At 50.0% G+C, this 20,586-nt stretch overlaps 4 protein-coding genes across 4 annotated transcripts; 3 read left to right on the forward strand and 1 right to left on the reverse strand.

The window, feature by feature from the left end:
• Positions 1–2,007: 2,007 nt before the first annotated feature.
• On the forward strand, positions 2,008–3,396 carry FMAN_07609 (uncharacterized protein; the record flags this gene model as incomplete). Its single annotated transcript, XM_041831253.1, has 2 exons — positions 2,008–2,250; positions 2,317–3,396. The coding sequence occupies 2 exons, from the start codon at positions 2,008–2,010 to the stop codon at positions 3,394–3,396; spliced, it is 1,323 nt and encodes a 440-aa protein (XP_041681835.1).
• Positions 3,397–4,930: 1,534 nt separating this feature from the next.
• FMAN_07610 (uncharacterized protein) lies at positions 4,931–8,887 on the forward strand (the record flags this gene model as incomplete). The annotated part of the gene is made up of 1 exon (XM_041831254.1): positions 4,931–8,887. The coding sequence occupies one exon, from the start codon at positions 4,931–4,933 to the stop codon at positions 8,885–8,887; it is 3,957 nt and encodes a 1,318-aa protein (XP_041681836.1).
• A 1,023-nt stretch (positions 8,888–9,910) lies between these two features.
• FMAN_07611 (uncharacterized protein) lies at positions 9,911–12,852 on the reverse strand (the record flags this gene model as incomplete). Its single annotated transcript, XM_041831255.1, has 3 exons — positions 9,911–12,507; positions 12,568–12,711; positions 12,786–12,852. The coding sequence occupies 3 exons, from the start codon at positions 12,850–12,852 to the stop codon at positions 9,911–9,913; spliced, it is 2,808 nt and encodes a 935-aa protein (XP_041681837.1).
• Positions 12,853–16,402: 3,550 nt separating this feature from the next.
• Positions 16,403–20,097, forward strand: FMAN_07612 (uncharacterized protein; the record flags this gene model as incomplete). The annotated part of the gene is made up of 3 exons (XM_041831256.1): positions 16,403–16,716; positions 16,893–18,073; positions 18,134–20,097. The coding sequence occupies 3 exons, from the start codon at positions 16,403–16,405 to the stop codon at positions 20,095–20,097; spliced, it is 3,459 nt and encodes a 1,152-aa protein (XP_041681838.1).
• Between the last annotated feature and the right edge of the window lie 489 nt (positions 20,098–20,586).

Consider the following 20,586-nt stretch of genomic DNA (forward strand, 5'->3'; position numbering starts at 1 on the left):
CGACAAGCCTCGAAACTCTCTCGATGGACATCTCATCAGTTCTACTGTCCATGTCCGACATGGTTTGTTCACAGGCAGGATTGTGAGTTGGTACTCGTTGGATTTAGAAGTCAGAATTCCAGGCCCGGAGTTCGACTGATATCCCGGCTGGAAGTCCCGGAGGAGGGATAAAACGGCTATGCCTGCAAGGTTTCGCGCCTTTACTGCCGACTTGTGGCCGGGACATCTCGCTAACCGGGAGTTCACTCCAGCGCGACAACCGCTTGCCTTAGTAGTGCGATGAGGTCATAGGCCATTAGTGCGTAAACTTGAGGGAGAGCCTCTTTACGAAATTCTATCAGATTTTCTACGGCTGTAAGTGAGAGCCTCTTCACGACAACGATTCGCCTCCCTGGTTCGAACTGAAAATCCTTGGCAACCTGGAGAGGTTTTGCTATTACTGTTGTGTGAGTACAGCTGTGGCTGGATAGGCAGAACTACACGCCTCGAAACACACACACATGTACAATGAGGCATCCCAGCGGCCGGGACCGAGCTTGGCCTTCAACCGCCTAAGGAAATGCTACAAACATCACGGCGGGCTAAGATATCGAGCTTAGAGAAACACGGATGCGGTCAAAGTGTCTGGGGGCTCGCCTTCTAGCCTTCCAGAAGCGAGAATGTTGCGAAATACCGACCCTGCGTACGGCGCCAAGCTAGGGACGAATCCGCGGAAGTATGGGGTGCGTAATTAGTTGTATACCTATCGTCACCAACGAACCCGAGTCTGGGACTTCGCGTCGAGCAGCATCGAATGGGTTAAAATGGCTTTAGAGGAGGTAAGAACAATTGGGCCTCTATCCTAAGCGATAAGTATTCTGGCAACTCTAGCTTAAGCTTAGGGGCCTCTTTACTGTGTTCATTTTAGCATCCTCTTCTCAAGTCTCAGGCAAGTTTTCCTTCTCTCCGAGGTAGCTCTATGGTATCAGGCTATCAGGCGCTGTTGAGGTCCCAGTATGTCATTTTGGGAGCGGTCAGTGTTTCCACTGTGTGATCGACACTTTCCTCTGGGGTTGACCAACATTGGGCACCGGAAATCTATTCGCATGTGGTTGTTCTCCTTAGTAAATCATGATAAACCTGTAGATTAGTGGTCCTTGCGTTGATTTGGCGTGTTGTTTTTTGTGAGCGACTCCAGATGGGTGGTAGCGAATCTACAAATCTTCAATGCTCGCTCTGACGCTATTTGTAGCGCAGGCGTATTGACTTTCTGATATGCTTAGCTTTTGGTAATAACTAAGTACATAGAAATGAGTTTTTATGAAAGTTTATTCCTCTGCCAAATACGGTAAGCAGCACCTCTACTTTATATACTACCTACATTTAAAAGCCCCAGGCTGGTGATCAACGCGCAAGGCCTTGTGCGAGATTGCCTCTAAGTCTCCCATCGACATATAGGTATAGGGTAGCGAGTATGCTGTTTGGAGGACATGTTGCTCTATTCTTATGGGTCCGTCAACAGTAATACAGGACTAACAGCTGACCACGATAGAACCTAGGAGATGCAACATTTTGATCACTTGGCCTTGTCCCACACGTGTCTGATATCCTTGATAAGAGCCATAGAAGGGGATACAGCGGATTCGACGGTGTTGGCCCTTTCATAAGAACACTCCTCACTGCGCCATTTTCCTTTGCTTATTCTTTTTCTCTCTTTCAACAAGTAGGTAGGTAGTCCAGCATTGTTCGGGCGACTCGAATACACCTTCTCAACTTAGATCGTCGTCATTATTAATTGGACCCTGCTCGATAACCTTCCATTAATCATCCTAACCATTCTATTCCTGTAAGCACCCAATACTACACATACCTTAGGCCGAGACCTTGGGATATACAGCCAACCTATCTAGTACCCAACGCCCACCACCACCCTGGTCTATCTGATCACAAGTTCAAGATCGAATAGTGATGACTGAGCGCCAAGTCAGTACAACGTATTCCCCATAACAACTGTTGAACGCACACGAGATGGCACCTTCGTGGGCGAATGATTTACGGCGTCTCAACCGCAACAATTTCACGACTCTACGGACAGCGCCATGGGCTGAGATATCGGGGTCACTGGGCGATCTTGGCACCTTGCTGCCTTTGATGATTGCCTTGGCCGCACAAGGATCCATCGATCTGGGAAGTACGCTGGTGTTTACGGGCTTGTTCAATATCCTCACTGGCGTATTCTATGGTATTCCTTTACCTGTCCAGCCCATGAAGGTAAGCATCCGAGCAACATATTCGTGTCAAATTACATTAAGGCTTACGTCATGTGTTGCTGTATAGGCTATTGCCTCAGCAGCCATCCACAATGCCTCTCCTATGGGTGTCGTCACGGCTGCAGGCCAATGGGTTGGCGCTGCCGTACTCATCATGAGTGTTACGGGCCTCCTGAAGGGGGTTGTCCGTGTTGTACCACTCCCAGTAGTAAAGGGTATTCAGTTGGGAGCAGGCCTCTCGTTGATCCTTGGCGCCGGATCTTCTCTGCTTCAGCCCCTGCACTGGGGCCATCCAGCTCTCGATAACCGCGTGTGGGCTTTGATCGCCTTCCTCGTTCTGATTGGCACACAAAATCTCTCCCGATTCCCCTATGCTTTGATCTTCTTTATACTCGCCCTTTCATTCGCCTTTATACAGGTCGCTATTTCTCACGAGAGCCTCCCGTGGCTTTATGCTTGGCACCCTCGCTTTGTCATGCCGCACTGGGCTGGAAAGGGTGATTCGCCTGCCCTGTGGATGGCCATTGGACAACTGCCTCTGACCACACTCAATTCTATCATCGCCGTCAGTGCACTATCCCAGGATCTTCTACCTGAACTTCCTGCACCTTCAGTGACATCCATCGGAATCAGCGTTGCGCTGATGAACTTGAGCAGCACCTGGTTCGGAAGTATGCCTGTCTGCCATGGTGCCGGGGGGTTGGCCGCCCAATATCGCTTCGGTGCTCGAAGCGGCTCCAGCATCATCGTACTGGGAGCTTTCAAGCTAGCACTGGGGCTTATGTTTGGCGAAACCCTCGTAGATCTCTTGAAGCACTACCCCAAGGGTCTTCTTGGCATCATGGTGATAGCAGCTGGTCTCGAGCTCGCTAAAGTGGGCAACAGTCTCAACCAAGGAGCCTCCGACTTATGGAACACGGCTGCAGGTCAGGGGCCCCTTCGACAACGCGATCTTTCAGATGATGAACGTCTGGAGAGATGGACTGTCATGCTCATGACCACTGCTGGAATTCTCGCTTTCAGGAACGATGCTGTGGGGTTCTTTGCAGGAATGCTCTGCCATGGAGCGTATCGTCTTTCGGGACGATTGACAAAGCGATACTCGCACCGCGCATTTTCAACCGAGCATGAGGCCCTGCTTCACTGAATTTTGGCGCTTTCGCTTTATGCTACAAAAACCTTATGAATACGCATTTCGCATGGCGTTTAATGTTCTCATACCGAGGAAAGCAAAGATGATCACCGAAAGCTGATACCCATACTGTCCGAGAAGGAACAAAAGGATAGTCTATGTTGTAGAAACTATACCTATGCCAGTACCCAGTATCGAAGATGCCTCCAGAGTTTGTTATGTGGTGTTCAATCTGTTGGGCGTAGTTTGACTATATATTGCTGTACTATCCATGTTAGTTGATGATGAGCTTTGCTCTGAATATTTTGTGAAGTCGTGAGCCTCGATGGGCTTCTCAATATACTAGTCATGCGTTACAATTAATGACTACATAATTCAACTGTATCCCTACAGTCTCTGAATGTAACTCGTTGGGTTGTCATTTTTAAATGTTGATACGTACTTCTGAGCGAAGGGGCCACGCTTAATCGCTCAATTGAATGGTTTTGAGAACACCGATTGATTCGTGATGGGAATTTCGCAATGCTTATCAAAATGCCTACCTATGTTCAGATAGCCTTTATACACTGAGCAACAGGGTAGGCTGGTTGCTGTAGGGGAAAACGCAAAAAGGTTACATTACTGCTCCAACTAAATTGTCATATACAAAAATGAGAGTCCCGCTGTACGATACAACATGATAGGCTGGCTAGAATTGGTAAACTTGAGTCTTCGAACACAATAACTAGGTAGGTACCTAAACTACAAGCTACTCAGAGGGACTACCTAGGTACCTAAGGACACAAAGTGGGGCTAGATCTGAGTGACATTGAATATGTATATTTTTTATTATTGAGGATTCGGCAAAATGAATAAGATTGCCTTTTGTTTACCCAGGTACGAAAGTTGAAGCATTCCATTATAGGCATCTTAGTACCCAGAGATCTCTATTATGGTTCCTGAACAGTAAGGAGAATTCCTACAATTCAGGTACTACCTAGGCATGAAGGTACCAAGGTGGCCGACAGCGCGGGGAAAGAACTCATGTGCCACTATGTACGTGTATGTACCTCACTCAAGGGAACCTCTACCTACGCAGTAAGGTATTTCTTTGCCTGAGGTCACGCTTCCTTATTAGACTCATCTACCTTACAAAGGTAATTTACGTCTTTCTCTGCCTGCCTCTCGTTCAAACAATATCGAAACTGGCGCCTTCAATCCTTTACACAAGTAAATGCTTGGGAAAGTGCAACCCAACAAGGTCATATTCGTGATTGCGACTTCCTGATTGCCCAAAGTGTACTAGCGGCGCAAAACATCGCGGTCGACCGCCAATCTAGCAAGTAAGAGGAGACTCGGGGTCCGTGAAGAAAGGAAGCCCCTCAGCTGACCTATCAAAACGTGCAGCCTCGCCCGCCCTGACCATCTCAGTTATCGCGGCTCAAAGGACCCAGAAAGCCTCGCCCGCTTGAACCTTTTATTTTCCCCGTCTCCAGCCAACGGCGATACCCTCTGGATTACACCCCGAGGTGAGGGCGAAGTGACGAAGGAGCTGGTCGCACGAGCAGCGATGACTTCGTCCATTGCTGGCCTGAATGGCCTGCAGAACAGCCTGGGTGCCGACAAAGATACCCAGGCTGTCGCATCTAGGACCGTGACAACGAAATCAACAGAAACAGAAACAGAAACAAGAACACAAGCACAAACACACGCTGCGTCCTCACCAGCTGCGACGCCATCAAATGTGACTCCCACCCCATCTGCGACAAGGATAAACGCGACTTTGCATTCACCGACGAGCAACGACGAAAACCGCGATTCAAAAGTTGCTGACTCGGCACCGGCCAAACTCCCAGCGCCTTCTGCTTCTGCTTCTGCTTCTGCCCCAACTCAAACTTGGAGCTCAAATTCTAACGGAAACTCTGCTGAGGTTTCTTCCTCTTCGACTATGGCCAAGACTGCCAACCCTTCAAACTCAACTTTCACATCCACTCCCGCGCCTCCCTCGACTGCCATCGTCCCAACTGCATCTGCTCCTCCTCCAACAGTCGCATTGAATCATTCTCCCGAAGAACCTTCGGCTGCTCTTACACCAAAGGCCGCAACCCCTAACCAAGAATCAGCATCTTCTGCCCCAGCGAAAGTGTCAGACTCTCGACCTTCACCATCTACGCCGGCCTCGACTCACGGCGTCCCGAACGCTCCTCCCACAGCTGCTAATACTACCACATCAACATCACAGCAACAGCCGGAGATGCCATCTAATACCGCGGCCTCAGTCCATGTGAATGTTAACTCTGGTGATCACACCATGCTTGACGCCTCAACCCCTCGCGATGCGGCTGCAACATTAAATGTTGATCAAGCTCAACAATCTACACCCTTGAAGCTACAGATGCAGGCCGACAACTTGGGAGAACAGTTTGCGCCGTCGACTCCTTATGCTGCAACATCGATGCCTACCATCAACCAGCACGCTTACATGATGATGGCACTGGCTACAATGTCAGGGGCCGCCACAGCCATGTCACCACCTCCCACAGTCACACCAGCTCAAGTCACTTTGCCTAACCCGTTAGACGAGTCTTTCCAAGGCATTGCCCCGACAAATTCGACGCGCCAAACAGATTCTCACAAGGCCCTTGAATCCTTTGCACGTATTGAATTTGCCGACAGTGTATTTCAGATGACCACCTATGCTGTCATAATTGGACGAGATCAGCGTGCATTGGAGCAGGCACGCCGTGACGAAAGACGCGCCGAAGAGTATCGGCGACGTACTGAAGAGAACGTACACCTAGGCCTCCCACCACCTTCCCCGATACGCCCAGATCGAAGCAAGTTCAGCAAATCCTATGTCAGTGAGGAGGGAGGTATGCTGGGTCCCGAATCAGATACTGGGGAAAACCCGCGGCCTACAAAAAGGCGTAAGACGAGTACACAGGGGTCATCACAGCACGACTTGGATGAAGCGGCTGCACAAGCTCAGGAAAACATGATTTCTAACCGACAATATGTTTCTCATACGCCTGGCGCCGCAGCAGTTGATTTGGGCTCTCTGCGTCCCTCGCCGTACCATGTTCCGTTCATTGGTATTCACTCTCCAGGTCCAAATATTGCCTCGAAGACGAAAGCAATTTCCCGGGAGCATTTGAAAATCGCATACAATCAAGACATGGGTGTCTTCGAGGCTATACCCCTTCATAAGAATGGGTTCTTTTGTGAGGATGTGCACTACAATCGTGAAAAGCTCGTCCTGCGATGCGGCGATCGATTGCAGATAAAAGACGTCGACTTCCGGTTTCTCATCAATGGAGTTGAGAGGGGCCGAACGGGTGCCGAGGAGGATATCGAGGAAGAACCCGCCATGACCCTCAAAAAGCGACACGCCCAAGGCGGAAAAGAGATGAGTTTCGATTTTGAGTCTGCACATGGTAACGGCGATATTCAGGACACGAGCGATGAATTGTCTGATGTGGCCAGCCCACCTGAGTCTCCTGACTTTGGCGACGGCGATGAAGATGAGGCTGAGGCTGAAGGAGAAGCAGAAGCTGAGGTGCCAGCAGCCATCCAAACGTTGGAGACAGTCCAAGAAAAGGAGGCGAAGCCTGAAGCTGAGATGGAAGACGAGGCAGATGGTGAAATGGATGCAGAAATGGACATGGACATGGACATGGATATGGACATGGACATCGATGACATGACAATTGCGGGGGCAGAATCCGGATTGAAGCAGGATGGCATGCTTGATCCGCATCAAGGACATTTGATGCCTCAAGTACCCAAAAAGAGGGGACCTGGCAGGCCACCCAAGAATGGCATTATGTCAAAACGGGAGCAGCGGCTGCTGAAGAAGCAACAGCAAGAGATGGCCAAGAAGACATTGCCGCAGGCACCTCCAGTAGAGCCGCCGATCAAACGTAAAGTCGGACGGCCCCGAAAGCATCCTTTACCGGAAGGATCCTCGGAGAGACCAGAAAAACGCAAGTACAAACCTCGCAAGCCTCGGGAGGACGGTGCTGAAGGTTCAGATGCAGAGAGGCGAGCAAGAGAAAATAAGGAGAAAAAGACTCGCCCAAAATCCCCTCCCTTGGAGCTCAAGATCGAGGACTACACCGAAGAACAGCTTCAAAAGCCAAACAAGAACTATGGTGTGCTTATCGACGAAACGCTTACCGCGGCTGGACCGGACGGTCTTACGCTCAAACAGATATACAAGCGCATTTGTCAGAGGTACCCCTGGTTCTACTTCCATACAGAAACGAAAGGTTGGGAAAGCAGTGTGCGCCATAATCTTATTGGAAATGAGGCTTTCAGAAAAGATGAGACTACGAACCTTTGGTCTCGTGTTCCAGGCGTCGAACTCGATGCTGGAAAGAAGAGAAAGGCATCGTCACCAGATCGTGCAGCAGCACACGCGTATGGTCAATATCCAGCCCCGTATACCTATAATGCCCAACATATGGCACCTGGAGCTACTGGCTACCCTCCTGGCCAAGCACCTCCTGGTTATCATATGCCAACATATGCGGCACAGCAGACGCAGCCAGGGCGGCCACCGCAGCCATACGGTGCGTCTGCATCACCACCAACGCCTGGCCAACCAGCTCCAGTAGCGGTGGCATCACAACCGCCGGTACCAGCACAGCTACCACCGGGTTACGGACCTCCGCCAGCCCCTGCGCGCCCACAGCTTGGGGTGCTCCCGCAGGGTACCTACAGTTCCCCATACGCACCACGGCCACCACCACCAGCAAACACACCGATCAAGAGTGAGGAAGGGCACGCCAGTGTCACAGCTGTTCCTGCTGGTGCACCGCTTACGCAGCAGCAGCAGCAGCAGCAGCAGCAGCAGCAGCATCATCCCCACCCCTCAGTGCCTCTGACTGCTGCTGCGAAGACTGTGCCTGGAACAGGACCGCCACAGGCGCAACAACAGCCTGCCACTCCTGTGAACCGCACCCCATCGGTTTCAGCAGCGTCTCCCACAGCCCGCTATGCCATCGAGCCCAAGTTGCTCGCTGCGGTTGTCAAGCTGAAGAGTGGCCTGATCGAAAACCTTAAGAAGGCTCGTAACCCCAAAGCCGAAGGGATTGTCATGTCAGCACTCAATCGCTGCATCGGCCTTAAAAAAGAGGCGACCGAGAACGACAAAATGGAGACGATTTGCATGAAAGGCATCCGCCAGGTTGTTGATGCCTACATGAAATCAAAGAGCCCCACACCTGGACCCGCCTCTTCTGGCTCCCCTTCTGCTGCCGAGACGATGCCTTTCTTTGATGCCAAAGTCCTTGCGTCCATTAATGGCTTCAAGGATGTCTCGGTCAAAGCTCTCAATCCTAAGCTTGGCGAAGCCAAAGCGGAGGCTGTCACGCTGTCCGCTATTGACCGAGTTCTAGGCATAGCTGACGCTAGCATTGTTCCACCACCTGGTGAAGGTGAGGCTGTTGGCAACTTCGAAGGGATTGAGCTGCACCTCATGAAATCCATTCGGCAGCTACTGACGGGTATGAACCAGAAGGTTTGAGATCGTGGTTTGATGTTGCTGTCACAGTCACCGAGCTGTCACCTCTGGATTGACCAGAGTCAAGTTCAAGGATATCGCGAGGATTAGAAAGAGGTAGTGGAATACTAGAGTAAGGTACAATGCTTTTCATGGCGTTTGGATGGTCTAATGACGGATACGACCCAGGGGCGCTGGACTTATTTTACCAAGACTATGACGTCCCAAAGCAAAGGACCCTTTATGCTTTAGGGCATTCTTTTCATGAAAGGGTCTCATGTCGAGCCAAAAAGCTTGATCCAAAAAGGTACATGGAGTTTCTTGTTGGGGCCATTGATGCCCCTTTCTTCTCTTGTCTCATATACCTCTAGGGCAAGCGATCGTCTTATCCAATTCGATATTTCATGTAACATTTTTCTGCATTCAACCCATCCGCGTGAGACTATGTGAACCTCAGGGCTTAACTGCACGTGCCCCCCATCTCAAACCGGATTTTCTGCTCAACAGAAATCATCCGTGCAGTCCAGGTGGCTCTTGATTGCAATAGGTTTGTGTCACTCAAATATAAAGATTTTTCTTCACATCGCGAGCGCGAGAAAAACAAGATTTTAAGCCACCAGCACGTACGCCGTCCAGAGGGACGCTCATTTTCTCCAGCTCAGCAAATCATCCTTAAGCCTTTCATGTTCGTAAAAATGCCAGTAACAAAAGCCGTGCTCATCGTCATTGTCTCTTGTAACATGTCTTGTTCGTTCTTGTTCGCCAGTCTCGGCCCGTGCATATCCACTACCAAAGGGATGAGCTGAGATTCTCCTCCACTTGCCATTGCATTGCATTCCATCCACATCTGTTTGTTCCATCACCATATCTTATTGAGATTTCCAGTTTTCCCCTGCGCCGGAGGTATCAAGTAAAAAGAAAAGGATTAAGCTTCTATATGAGAAGGGGGGTAGGAAAATGTGTAAGGGAGGGTTTGTTAAGGGAAAGACGATATGCCTCACACCAATTAAAAGAAAATTGTAAGTAATGTCGTGTGCATGACATCGATCAAGCTGTCTGTGGGTTCTCTTGCTCTTTCTCGGACTCGAGATTTGACTTGGCTTCTTCAGCCTTTTGACCCGTGAGTTTGTCGACGCCAGAAACACCACTGTCAGCTTCGTCGTATGATATTCCCAAGCCGTTGGCTTCCTTTCGGGCCGTGCCGGCGTCCTCTTCGGTCCCTTCGTCGAGGTTCATCAGAGCCGGTGGGCGATGACGCATCTGCTTGGCTTTAGAAAGAGAAATTGTCTTTTGCTGGTACGTCGTAGTAATGGGCTTCGTATCATCTCGATCAATTGTCGCCTTCATCAAGGCCGCCATCCATAGACGACCTTGCTTTAAATTGGGAACAGCGAAGTAGTGAACGGTTGGCTTTGTGAAGTTCACAGCCCTGGACAGACCAGCTCGGGGAGGAACCAGCTTGAAGATGAAGATAGAGTCATCTCCCTTCTCCAAGTCATCATCGCCATTCTGGGATGCAGGCATTGACTGACCTCCAAGGCTTGTGATCGTAGCATGAAGACCTGTAAGTTTTTCATTGTCTGCTGGTAGAACTCGATGAAACGAGATATCGATGAGTCCCTTTTCCTGGTCGTCATCTTCTGAGTAATAATATGCCAGCCGCCGGCCCTTGAGAACAAAGAAACGAGGCTTCCAGGTTGTCATGAGGTTGGAACTCTTCTTTCTCATCCAACCACTATAATCGGCATCTTTGCTTGCTTCTTTTGGCGAAATTTGGAGCAGCCCACGGGTGTATGCGCTCGTTTCTTTCTTGCCTTTCTTGCCAGCCTTCTTGTTGACCTGGGTTACAGGAGTACTAGGACTCTTGGCAGTGTCGGGCGATTCAAGGTCGAAACTTGCTCCACCCGATGGAGTTGTCGAGCCGGTTCGCGCAGGTGAGTCGACCAAGAAGTCTTTGTTCGTTGAGTCCGTTGGAGTTGACGCCTTCGATCGATCAAGGCTAAGGTTATCAGATATGGCCCGCATACCCTTTCCTCCAGCCAGGGCAATAGGTTTGTTGACCATTGACGACAGCCAGTCCGAGTTGAAACCTTGATGTCTCGATGACATAGGCGAGGCGGTTGAGCGAGCGGAACTGACTGAAGTGTCCAGTTTGGTGACGGTGGGTGAAGGAACGTCATTGGGTGGTGGCATGTTCATCGTTGATTCCGAAGCGGCTGACGCAGTTCTCCTATGAGCGCCAGACTGAATACCGTAGTACTTTTGAGCTGCCGACGAGATACCCCCTTCAGCAATAGACCCCACGCTACCAAATCTTGACTGTCGTGCCATAGCTGTGGCGCTTCTAACCCTTTGCTCTTCGGCATAGCTCGACTTTCTCGATTCAGCATTGCTGTCGCGCTTTCGCAACAAGTTTCTTTTCCTCCCATCCACCTCTGTTCCAGAGAAGTAACCCCGATCGGCGTCAACACCAGAATCCTGTGCTTCTGCTCCCGATGGGCTAAGCAAATCCTGAAGGCCAGTTGAAGAAAGGGGTCGTTGGGGTGGTTGCGAATAAGCGTTGCCTAGTGTCCAATTTCTGTCAAATGATGGCTGCTTTTTATGGACAGTCTCGCTTCCGGGGAAAGTACCCGATGTCGCGATCCTGGGAACGGGAACGGCTGGGCTTGCCGTCGCAGGGCCAGCTGGGCGAAAGTCAGTTGACGAAGAGTGTCGACGCGAATGGTTCAATTCCCTGATCGACGCCGCGGATGGCCGCTTGATATGACTAGCGCGGTTAGAGCTCTCTTGCGCATGAGATCCTCCAAACGTTGGAGATGCCTTTGGCGTATTCTGTGATAAGGAGAGTCGCCTCGTCTGAATGGAAGTGGGCCGATTGGTTAGGGTGTTTGCTCGGCTCCGAGACCTACGGCCTTCTTCTGAACCATCGTTTCCAAAGGTTTGCGTCGTACGCCGTGTCTCCGAGCCTTGATTACTCACTTCATCCTGAAGTGCCTTGATCTTGTGCCAAGTCTTGAGGCGCCGGCCAACAGACCCGAGATCGAACGCCTTGATGAACAGTGAGCTCTGATCCATACCGAGAATAACCTCACCGGATATCTCTTGGTCTCTGAAAACCTCGCAGTGGTGCTTTTCGACTCCCGATGTAAAAAGATATTCGGCAACATCATCGGGAGACCACGATTCGACTTCGTCTCGCGTATGAAAACCCTCCTCTTCTTCGTCAGTCTCTTCACCTTGAATGTACGATGCTCGCTGGTCGGGGTGGGTGCTGCTGTATTCGCTTCCAGAATCGTTCGCTATCGCTCGGAGTCCGCCGTTGCTCGCTGGTGATCGTAAATCGGTAATGTGCTCGTCAATAACAGTGAGCGTTTCATGCAAGACAGGGCTGTCCTGATTCTGAGTCGTTAGTTGGCTCAAGGCGGGCAACACAGGTGGCTCGCTCGGCACCAGTGAGGGCTCGGATTTGACGTTATTGAGAGGTAATGTCACAAGGTGCCTATTTTGTGGTTGCTGCAACTCGTTTTCTTCTTTGGTACCTGTATCAGCGCTCGAGTCCCGAGCCTGTTCTTGCTGAGTAGTCTGGGCCTTTGAAGCACTGAAAGTGCTTGTGGGAATATTTCTTGGGGCTGGCCTAGTGTAAACTGCCAAGTGTCATTCAACGTTCTCGCCGTGGGGTATATAATAACGTTTTAAGCACCAACCTTCAGGAAAGAGTCCATTGTTGTTGTTGACCAGATGACGGCCAAGGAACCATCCATCACCAAACTCGTCGTCTCGTTCTATGAGTTCGACTCGGTCTCCCTTCGCAAGACTGAGTTCATCGGAGCTTCGAGCCTGGAAATCATCTGCAGGGTTGATAATCGAAATCAGTATCAGAGGATACTATAGACAAAGAACGGGAGCCAGAGGATGAACATACGTATTACAATCAAGGTGTCGCCAACTTCTGGCTTGGGCGACCCTTCATTGGCGCCTCGTGAGGCCATGATGAGATGAAGCGATGTGCTGGTGATGCTTGAGGCGATTGCGTTGATGTCGGACGTTTTGAGGCCGTGCAGGGAGGAATGAAGTGGCAGTTCAAGAGCGGTTGGAAACTCTGCGGAACCTGACGGTGGCGCGGGACCGAGCCTGATAGTTACAGCGGGTAGCCAGCCAAGAGAGAGAGGCTTGTCTGTAGCGTAAAGGGAAACAGAACGATATCTGACTAGTACGCCATCCACCGAACCAATACTCCGTCGCCGTATTGCCAGAGCTGGGTTCGGTCGGTTCAACTCTCCACAGCAAAAGAGCTGGAGATGATGCGTAAGTTGGGTATAATAGCTTGAGGAGACACCAAGCCAGGACGTGGCTGATGTGGTGCGCTATGATAGTGCGCTCGAGTGGTGCGCTAAGGCACGAATGCTTTGCTGGGGTGGAGCAGTTGTCGTGGTTGGGGAAGAAGTGTAAAGTGCGTGGTCCCTGGACAAGGCGAGATGCCTAGGTATCTTAGCGTGGAAGGCTGCGATTGGTGCGACCCAGCAAGGGGAGGGTTTTTTCTCTCAGGGGGGTGATGAAAAGATTTGAGCAAGTTTAGTGTATGTTGTCAGGCCTTTAGACCAGTTTATTTTGGCACCCCGATTTTAGCTCCCTGGGGGCCAGGTCACAGAACATATGGCTTCGATACAGATAAAGGGCTGTAGACTAGGTCACAGCACGCACGGCCGATCATATCAAAAACCCCCGAAGACTCAAGGTTGTTTATTGTTAAAATAGTCGATCAAGTAGGTGAGAAGACGCCGGTAATTAGTGGTTCGAAAGAAGCAGAATGGGTGATGGGATAGGATTTAACTTGCTGGTGGAGGTAGTAAACACTTTATTCCATACAGTAAGTGCATCAACCCCCCCAGGCCAGTCCAGTCCTGTACCTCCAGGGTTGGGTGATGCGGTCGAGTCTTTGCAGATACTATTTTAGGATATCGCGGAAGCCACCAAAGCGGGCTCGACATGAGCGGGAGCAGGTTATCGTTGTCTTGACTTGTATATTGCGTTAATGGCTTTGAGCAGGAGGTCTCTTCCCCGAGCAGCGATCACCTAATGTGACGGATAGCCCAAGTAGGAGGTGAGATAGATAAGATTATTGAAGAATGAAGTGGTTGTACTCCGTATACGGGTCGCGAATGCTGGCGATGCAGCAAGCTGGCGATAATGCAGGGTCGGGGCCAGCTCTCAGGTCGGACAATGCAAACAAGTATGGCTGAATATTGAGCTTATTGCGTTGACTGGCAGTCAAGAGTACGGGCATTGTAGAGTCACCAGACTTGTTGAATACCTCAGACATAAGGAATGGGGCATGGGAGGAACTGTTTCCATCTGTTGACAGTACTTAGTATATATGACCTGACTAGGTACTTAAGTATGTATTGTGTCATACGGTGCTCAATAGTGGCCCTAGATTCAAGATACCTTAGGAATGAGGAGGGCTATATGACTCTTAAGAAAAGGAAGTAATGCCATCGTGACTTAGCACTCTGTAGTTATCGTGCAATCAAAGATCCTGGCGCAATAATGAACTGACTGTTGTTTATTGGTATTTAAATCAGGTACCCATGCACCATTGATACCCATGTCAAGCTGAATTATAACCATGGGTGAGGGACAGATACCTTTGAGGATAAGCCAAAGCCAACCTTGGCATGTACTTGCTATGACAACTTACAGGGTTGTTTGATCGGTCTTATATTCTATACTAACGTTAGCATGATCGCGGCTCTCCGTAATCGTGGTAGGGGCCTACTTTTATATGAGCAGAAGGTTTGTAAGAAACGGAAATTACAGTGTTTCTCGAACTCACGGGGCTTTGGTTATCAACCAGCCAACCTACATCCGGTCACTTACCATTCATGTAAGGAAATGAGGCAGGGTGCAGGTCGTGTAACATATAAGTCTTCAAACTAATACAGTTTGTGCACAACAAGACTTTTGGCTGGTTGAAGCAAAAGGCAACATAAGTCGTCGTCGTCGTCGTCGTCTGGTGAGAAAAAGAATTCAATACGGTGCGCATATAAGCCAACGATTTGAGGTAAATAATCGACGGCGAATCCAATGTTTTGCTGTACGATAATGGATAAATTCATCCTACTACGTACCTACCTACCTAGTACGTAGGACCTTATTAAGTTAGTTCACCAGAGTTTAAATAAACGAGAACCCAGTCAACGCCAACGTCAATGCCAAGATCACATCACATTCTCCCCGCCCTCTCACTTTTTTCAGACAAAAAGAAACCTAGGGTTCATTAGCACCTAGAGGTAGTTGCGCTTAATCACATAACATGATTATGCCACGCAACTGTCTGAGCCAACATTGCGGTAGCCTAAATTCAGATTTGGTGTTTTAAAAGGGGGAGCATCTTGACAAGAAAGAGAACGTTCAAAGGTACAGATGTTGATAAATTTATTTTGGAACAAGTTGGTTCATGCTGTAGGCCTGAGACATGCAGACGCAACTATGAACATACTTTTAGGTACCTACCTAGGTTAGTACTAGGTATAGGTACTATCGCGAGAGAGGGGCATTTTTGGATATCAGATAGTGAACAGAAAAGACTGCTGTGGTTATTTTTGATCAAATGATATCATGGATATTAGCCTAATGTGGCAGAATATTGAGGATCGTAAAATAACTTAGACACTCTTTCCTCCCTATAACATATATCCAAAAATACCCTCCTCCCGCGATGGTAGAGACTTCCACTAAACATGATAGGTACTAAGGTAGGTACTAACCTAAGGTATCAGCCACTTGAGAACTTGAATATCGGCTCACTGCAGCTACGTTCTCAGACTGCAAGATGTAGGTGGGTAAGTACCTTGCTCTCCCCCCCTCATTTCTTTGTTTGTGTTTGTTTGTTGGTAGCTGAAGCCTTCCTTCGTAAGGTCGGTCGGTTGGCGCCACCCAAGGTACCTAGGTAGGTATTTTCCTTTGTTCGATAATATTTCTGCCATGGAAGGCTCGACTGCCTGCGCTTGCACCTTTCCCATTAGCAACTTATCGAACTTGGGCTACTACCTAATTGTTGGCGAGGATGCCACAGGGTTTCTCCGCTTGCCTCCAACCAACAATATTCACACATCCCCCATCCATCCAGCTTTCCAACCATCTATCTACCTGCCTACGCAGTTACGCACACCCAACCCTCTGATAAGTCTGTTACTCTTGATATCGACCTTCCTTCGACCTCGAATTTCTTCCACCGCAGGCTGTGCTATTGGGTTGATTTAGGTTTGCTCGTCGAACTGCATTGACAACATCGCTGTTTGTCGTGTCTTGACCTCACTCACCTCAACCTCTTCGCTCTCGATGTTGATTCACGACCCTCGCTGCCTTGATCGTGCGAATTCACTTCGCTGAAACATGATTGACTTTGCGGCACTCTACTTCAAAAAGCGGCGACGTTGAATGAGGCATGATTTCAAGTAGTTTTCCGGGCCCAGGTTTCGCAGCAACTCTATATCGTGACCCAGATCTTCATACAAAAAGACACCATACATCTGTGAAATGCCACATACCTCAAAGTCGAATCAGTCACGGGCTATCCCTTCACCCGATGCTCAACAGATCGCTTCCTCCAACCAAACTGTCAATTTCCTCCTTGGTGGTCGCGCTCGCTCATGGATGACAGGGGACCCATCCGCAACAACCAACCCTACTAGACTTGCTCCAGTAGCCTCCAGTAATTCCCGGCAACGGAACAAAAAGAGAAAGGTGTCTGACGCTGCTCCCCCAACCCAGGATGACAATGACATACATCGCGATAATCACCCGACCGAGCAATCATTCGAACAACAACCAGGTGCCGGAAAACCAGCAAGGTATATGATCTTCCCCTAACTAAAGAACCCTTCCCATCCTCTCAGGCATGTTGTTTTGCCAAGCAACAGACCCTCGGCTGCGTCTCGTAGCCTTGCATCTCCTTCTAGGATTTGCACTATCGCCACCATCGTTGACGTTGCTTACATTCTCCTACATTTCTGACTCGGTTTCATAGAGCTTCGACCGCCCTACCCTCTCCGGCGCTGACCGACGCACCGAGCCCGAATGTCTCGAATCAAACCGACTGCACTAATCCCGATCCAAGCGCTCACGTAGGAAGCGCAGGGCCCGGGGGGCCAGTCTCTGATAGTAACATGAACCAAAGCGACTCGACACACGTCGCGACTAAAACCAGCTACCCAAGCTCCACGGCCGCCATCTCCCTGCAGCCCAGGACTTCTATGCCACAGCAAAACTACGTCACTCAAGCGACAATTCAACCTACGGCGACTGATCCTACGTTGGCTGATCAAGCTCCTCAGGCAACAGCCTCGCCGCTTTCCCACATAGAAATACGCCCTCAAAATCCAGGGGCGCCTCTAGAAACGAACTCGAGGCAGCATATAAGACCGCCCACTGCTATTGATCATCAAGCAAAGCGCCCGCGGGTCCAAGAAGCAACAAATCCGGGGAATTCCAGAGACCGAAATATCTGTCTAAAATGGTCCAGCTCGATCGACATCCGCATGGCACAAGCTGCCCATGCCGGGCTCCTGAATGAAACAGTTGAGAAACCGCGATACAGGATCTTGGCGGAAGCGTGCGAGAACGAGGATTTTTTCTACATTGCTTTTCACCAGGCACTTTGTGCTTGGTCCTTAAACAGAGGGCCGATTCATGCGCTCTTCCATGGATTAGTGCAGCCAAACCTGCTGGATGCTGCCTTTGACGTAGCACAAACCATTCTTAGGAAGAATGAACATATGTCCCATGCACATTTGCAATGGTTTGCCAACTTTCCCAGTACCATCGCTGAGTTCTCAAGGGTTTTCCCCAATACAGAAGCGGCCAGAGACATTTCTGCATTTCTCATCCAGCTGGCAACAATCTGGCATTCGCTCTCACAAAATGTTCAGGCACGAAGGTATCCTTTGCTTGCATCCGAGCTAATATTCGTCCTACGCTGCCGAGCTAAGGGTCTACAGTCTATGCTGTTCACTATGAGCCGCAGGAGCCTTGGCGTAAATGACGGTCCTGTGGCAGCTGCGATGAACGCCATTTTTGATCGGGATAGGGTGGATGAAGTTGCATACGAGGCTCGCGGTGAGCCCCCTGAAACCCTCAAACGCGCCAGGGAGGCAATTGCGATGAAATATCGGGACCTCGTTATTTCGGCGGCGCGACGAGCAACATCCAGTACGTTTCCCCAGACTTCGCTTTCTGTTTTGACAAACTACTCACCCTTGCGGCCAAAAGATGCAGGCTCGAGTGCTCATATAGCTGCACAACGTGGACATCAATCGCTGCCGCCTACAACAACTAACCCATCTTATCCCGTGCATACCGCACCAGCTTCATCTCCTCCTCTCCCCTCTCATTTTGATGCATTCGCTGTTAGGCCTTCATTAGGCGACCCAAGGGTGGTAAGCCCGAGGTCTGTTAATAACCACCCGCCTTCGACAGGCAACAGTGTCAGCGGGATTCAGGGACCGCGACGACCGAATCACCTCCACGTACAAACTGATACTGCAACATCGTCGCCTCATTTTGCCACTGCCTACCAGTCTCCACAGGTACCACAGCATCCAATACCCAGGTCATCAAGCGCTGGGTCGCTCCCGATACTACCAAACCGCGGATCTCCTGTTACGACTAACACTCCCGTCATTCCATCGAATGGCCCATCACGAACAGCTATTCTACCGCCGAATAATCCTCTATTACAACGACGAGCAGCCTCGTTTGCGCATCCATCCCAGACGCTTTCTACCCCTTACGGGACATACACCGAAAACCAAGCACCGCAACATCAACTGGCAGGAACGCCGCAAGTCTCGAGTCCAGTTTCGCAGATGAGCCCACATCACCATGGCCAGCCTATGCAGTCCCCGCAGTTTCAAATGGCATACAATCAATTAAACCCGCCTCGCAGGGCATCTACATCGCAATATACCATGATGCCAGCTCCGCCAGCTCATGTTTATTCCGCTCAGCCGATTGGGCCACGAAATCCAGCATACCAAGTGCCAGTTGCTAGCTATCCTCATTCACTGGCTGGGCCCGTCCAGCAAATACCGGAAACCGACTATCCAGCTAGCCCGTATGGCTATGGCTCACTTCAGGTTGGGTTGCAGCATGTCGGTGTACGTAGTCCCAGGCGTGTTCCCTTGAATCCTGGCAAAATTCGACATTATCAATTCGTCAGACAGCTAGTATACCAACCTCTAGCCCTTGAGCCTCAAAGGGGACTGCGATCTTTGTCTTTCAACGTGACAAAAGATCAGATACAAAAGTTAGCAAAGAAAATCGAGAGCATTGGTCTTCCATTTTGCTACTATTCCGAGGGCTCTCGTCGTTACCGGCTACGTATGATTGTGCAGCCTGAATCACAAGCTGAACCATCGGAGTCAGATTGGGTGATGTTTGGAACATGCTGGCCTAGCCATATTTTTTTTGACCTGAATTCGAAGTCCCTTGAGCTGCGACGAAAACAACATTTTCATAAAGATCAACCGTTGGAGTTGACAGATTTCTTAGTTGAGGGCGAGAACAAGATGACCATCAGCTATCCCGCTGTTGAACAGAATTCCAAGCCGGGATATAAGCATTTTATGGCGATTGAGATAGTGGAGACAATGAGCCATGGGGCGATTACCGACCTTATACAATCGCGGCACTTCCCAGCAGAGGAAACGAGGTATAAGATAATACGTCGCTTGCGTCCCTCGGACTCAGACGACATCATCGTCCAGGACGAGACTCTGCCAATCTCCTTGGCAGACCCTTTCAGTAAGCAGAGGGTTGCGGTTCCTGTCAGGGGCGGTCAATGCAAGCACTTGGAATGTTTTGATCTAGAAACGTTCTTGGGGACCAGAAGCGGAAAAGAGCCTCAAAAAGGAGGCGGCCCGCAGCAACAGGGGGAAGAACCTTCGTTGGTGGACAGATGGGGTTGTCCAATATGCGGACTCGATGCACGTCCAATCAGTCTCTTGGTGGATGATTATCTTGCGGCAGTCAGGCGCTCGCTGATCAGCAATGGCGACACTCGGACAAGAAACATCAAAGTGGCTCCTGACGGTGCGTGGTCTGCAGTATGGGAGCCGGAGGAATCTGATGACGATTCACCAGCACCACAGCCTAAAGGTTCGGTTGATGGGCATGCTAGCAGGCCATCAAGGCCACCCCCGACACCAGTCATTGACATATCGGATGATGAATAGAGTCTTTGGGGGTTCTCGGAGGGAAAGGGATAATTTGGGGGTTTCGTTCCTGTTGGTGGCGTTCTGGAAACAAGTGCTATCAGCATCCTAGCAAGATTGCTTTTTGAAAATAGATACCTCTTTGTTGGGGGGGACTAGATCTGGCCACGACAATCCAGAGCTGGATGGTTAGGGAGGGCACTCATCGATAAAGGCGAGAGGCGCAGTTATTTTCTCATTATATATATGTCTTTGTGTACATGAAATTGAGTAAGATTGCCATTCGATTCAAGCGCTTTGCAGATGGAGCATAAATCTCCTTCGCGCCATTCTTGCCTAACAGAAATGATGATATGGGACTTTGTGAAATGGTTAACTCTACCTCTACCACCAAATGATGCCATACAAAGTATGAGAACTCTGACTATCCCGCCGGAGCATTTTCGGGCTAATTTTTATCCCGGCTGCGCCACTGCAATGTCAGACGGCTTCTTTGAACGACGACGAGCT

The sequence above is a fragment of the Fusarium mangiferae genome, assembly GCF_900044065.1.
Source record: "Fusarium mangiferae strain MRC7560 genome assembly, contig: FMAN_scaffold005, whole genome shotgun sequence".
Taxonomy (NCBI): domain Eukaryota; kingdom Fungi; phylum Ascomycota; class Sordariomycetes; order Hypocreales; family Nectriaceae; genus Fusarium; species Fusarium mangiferae.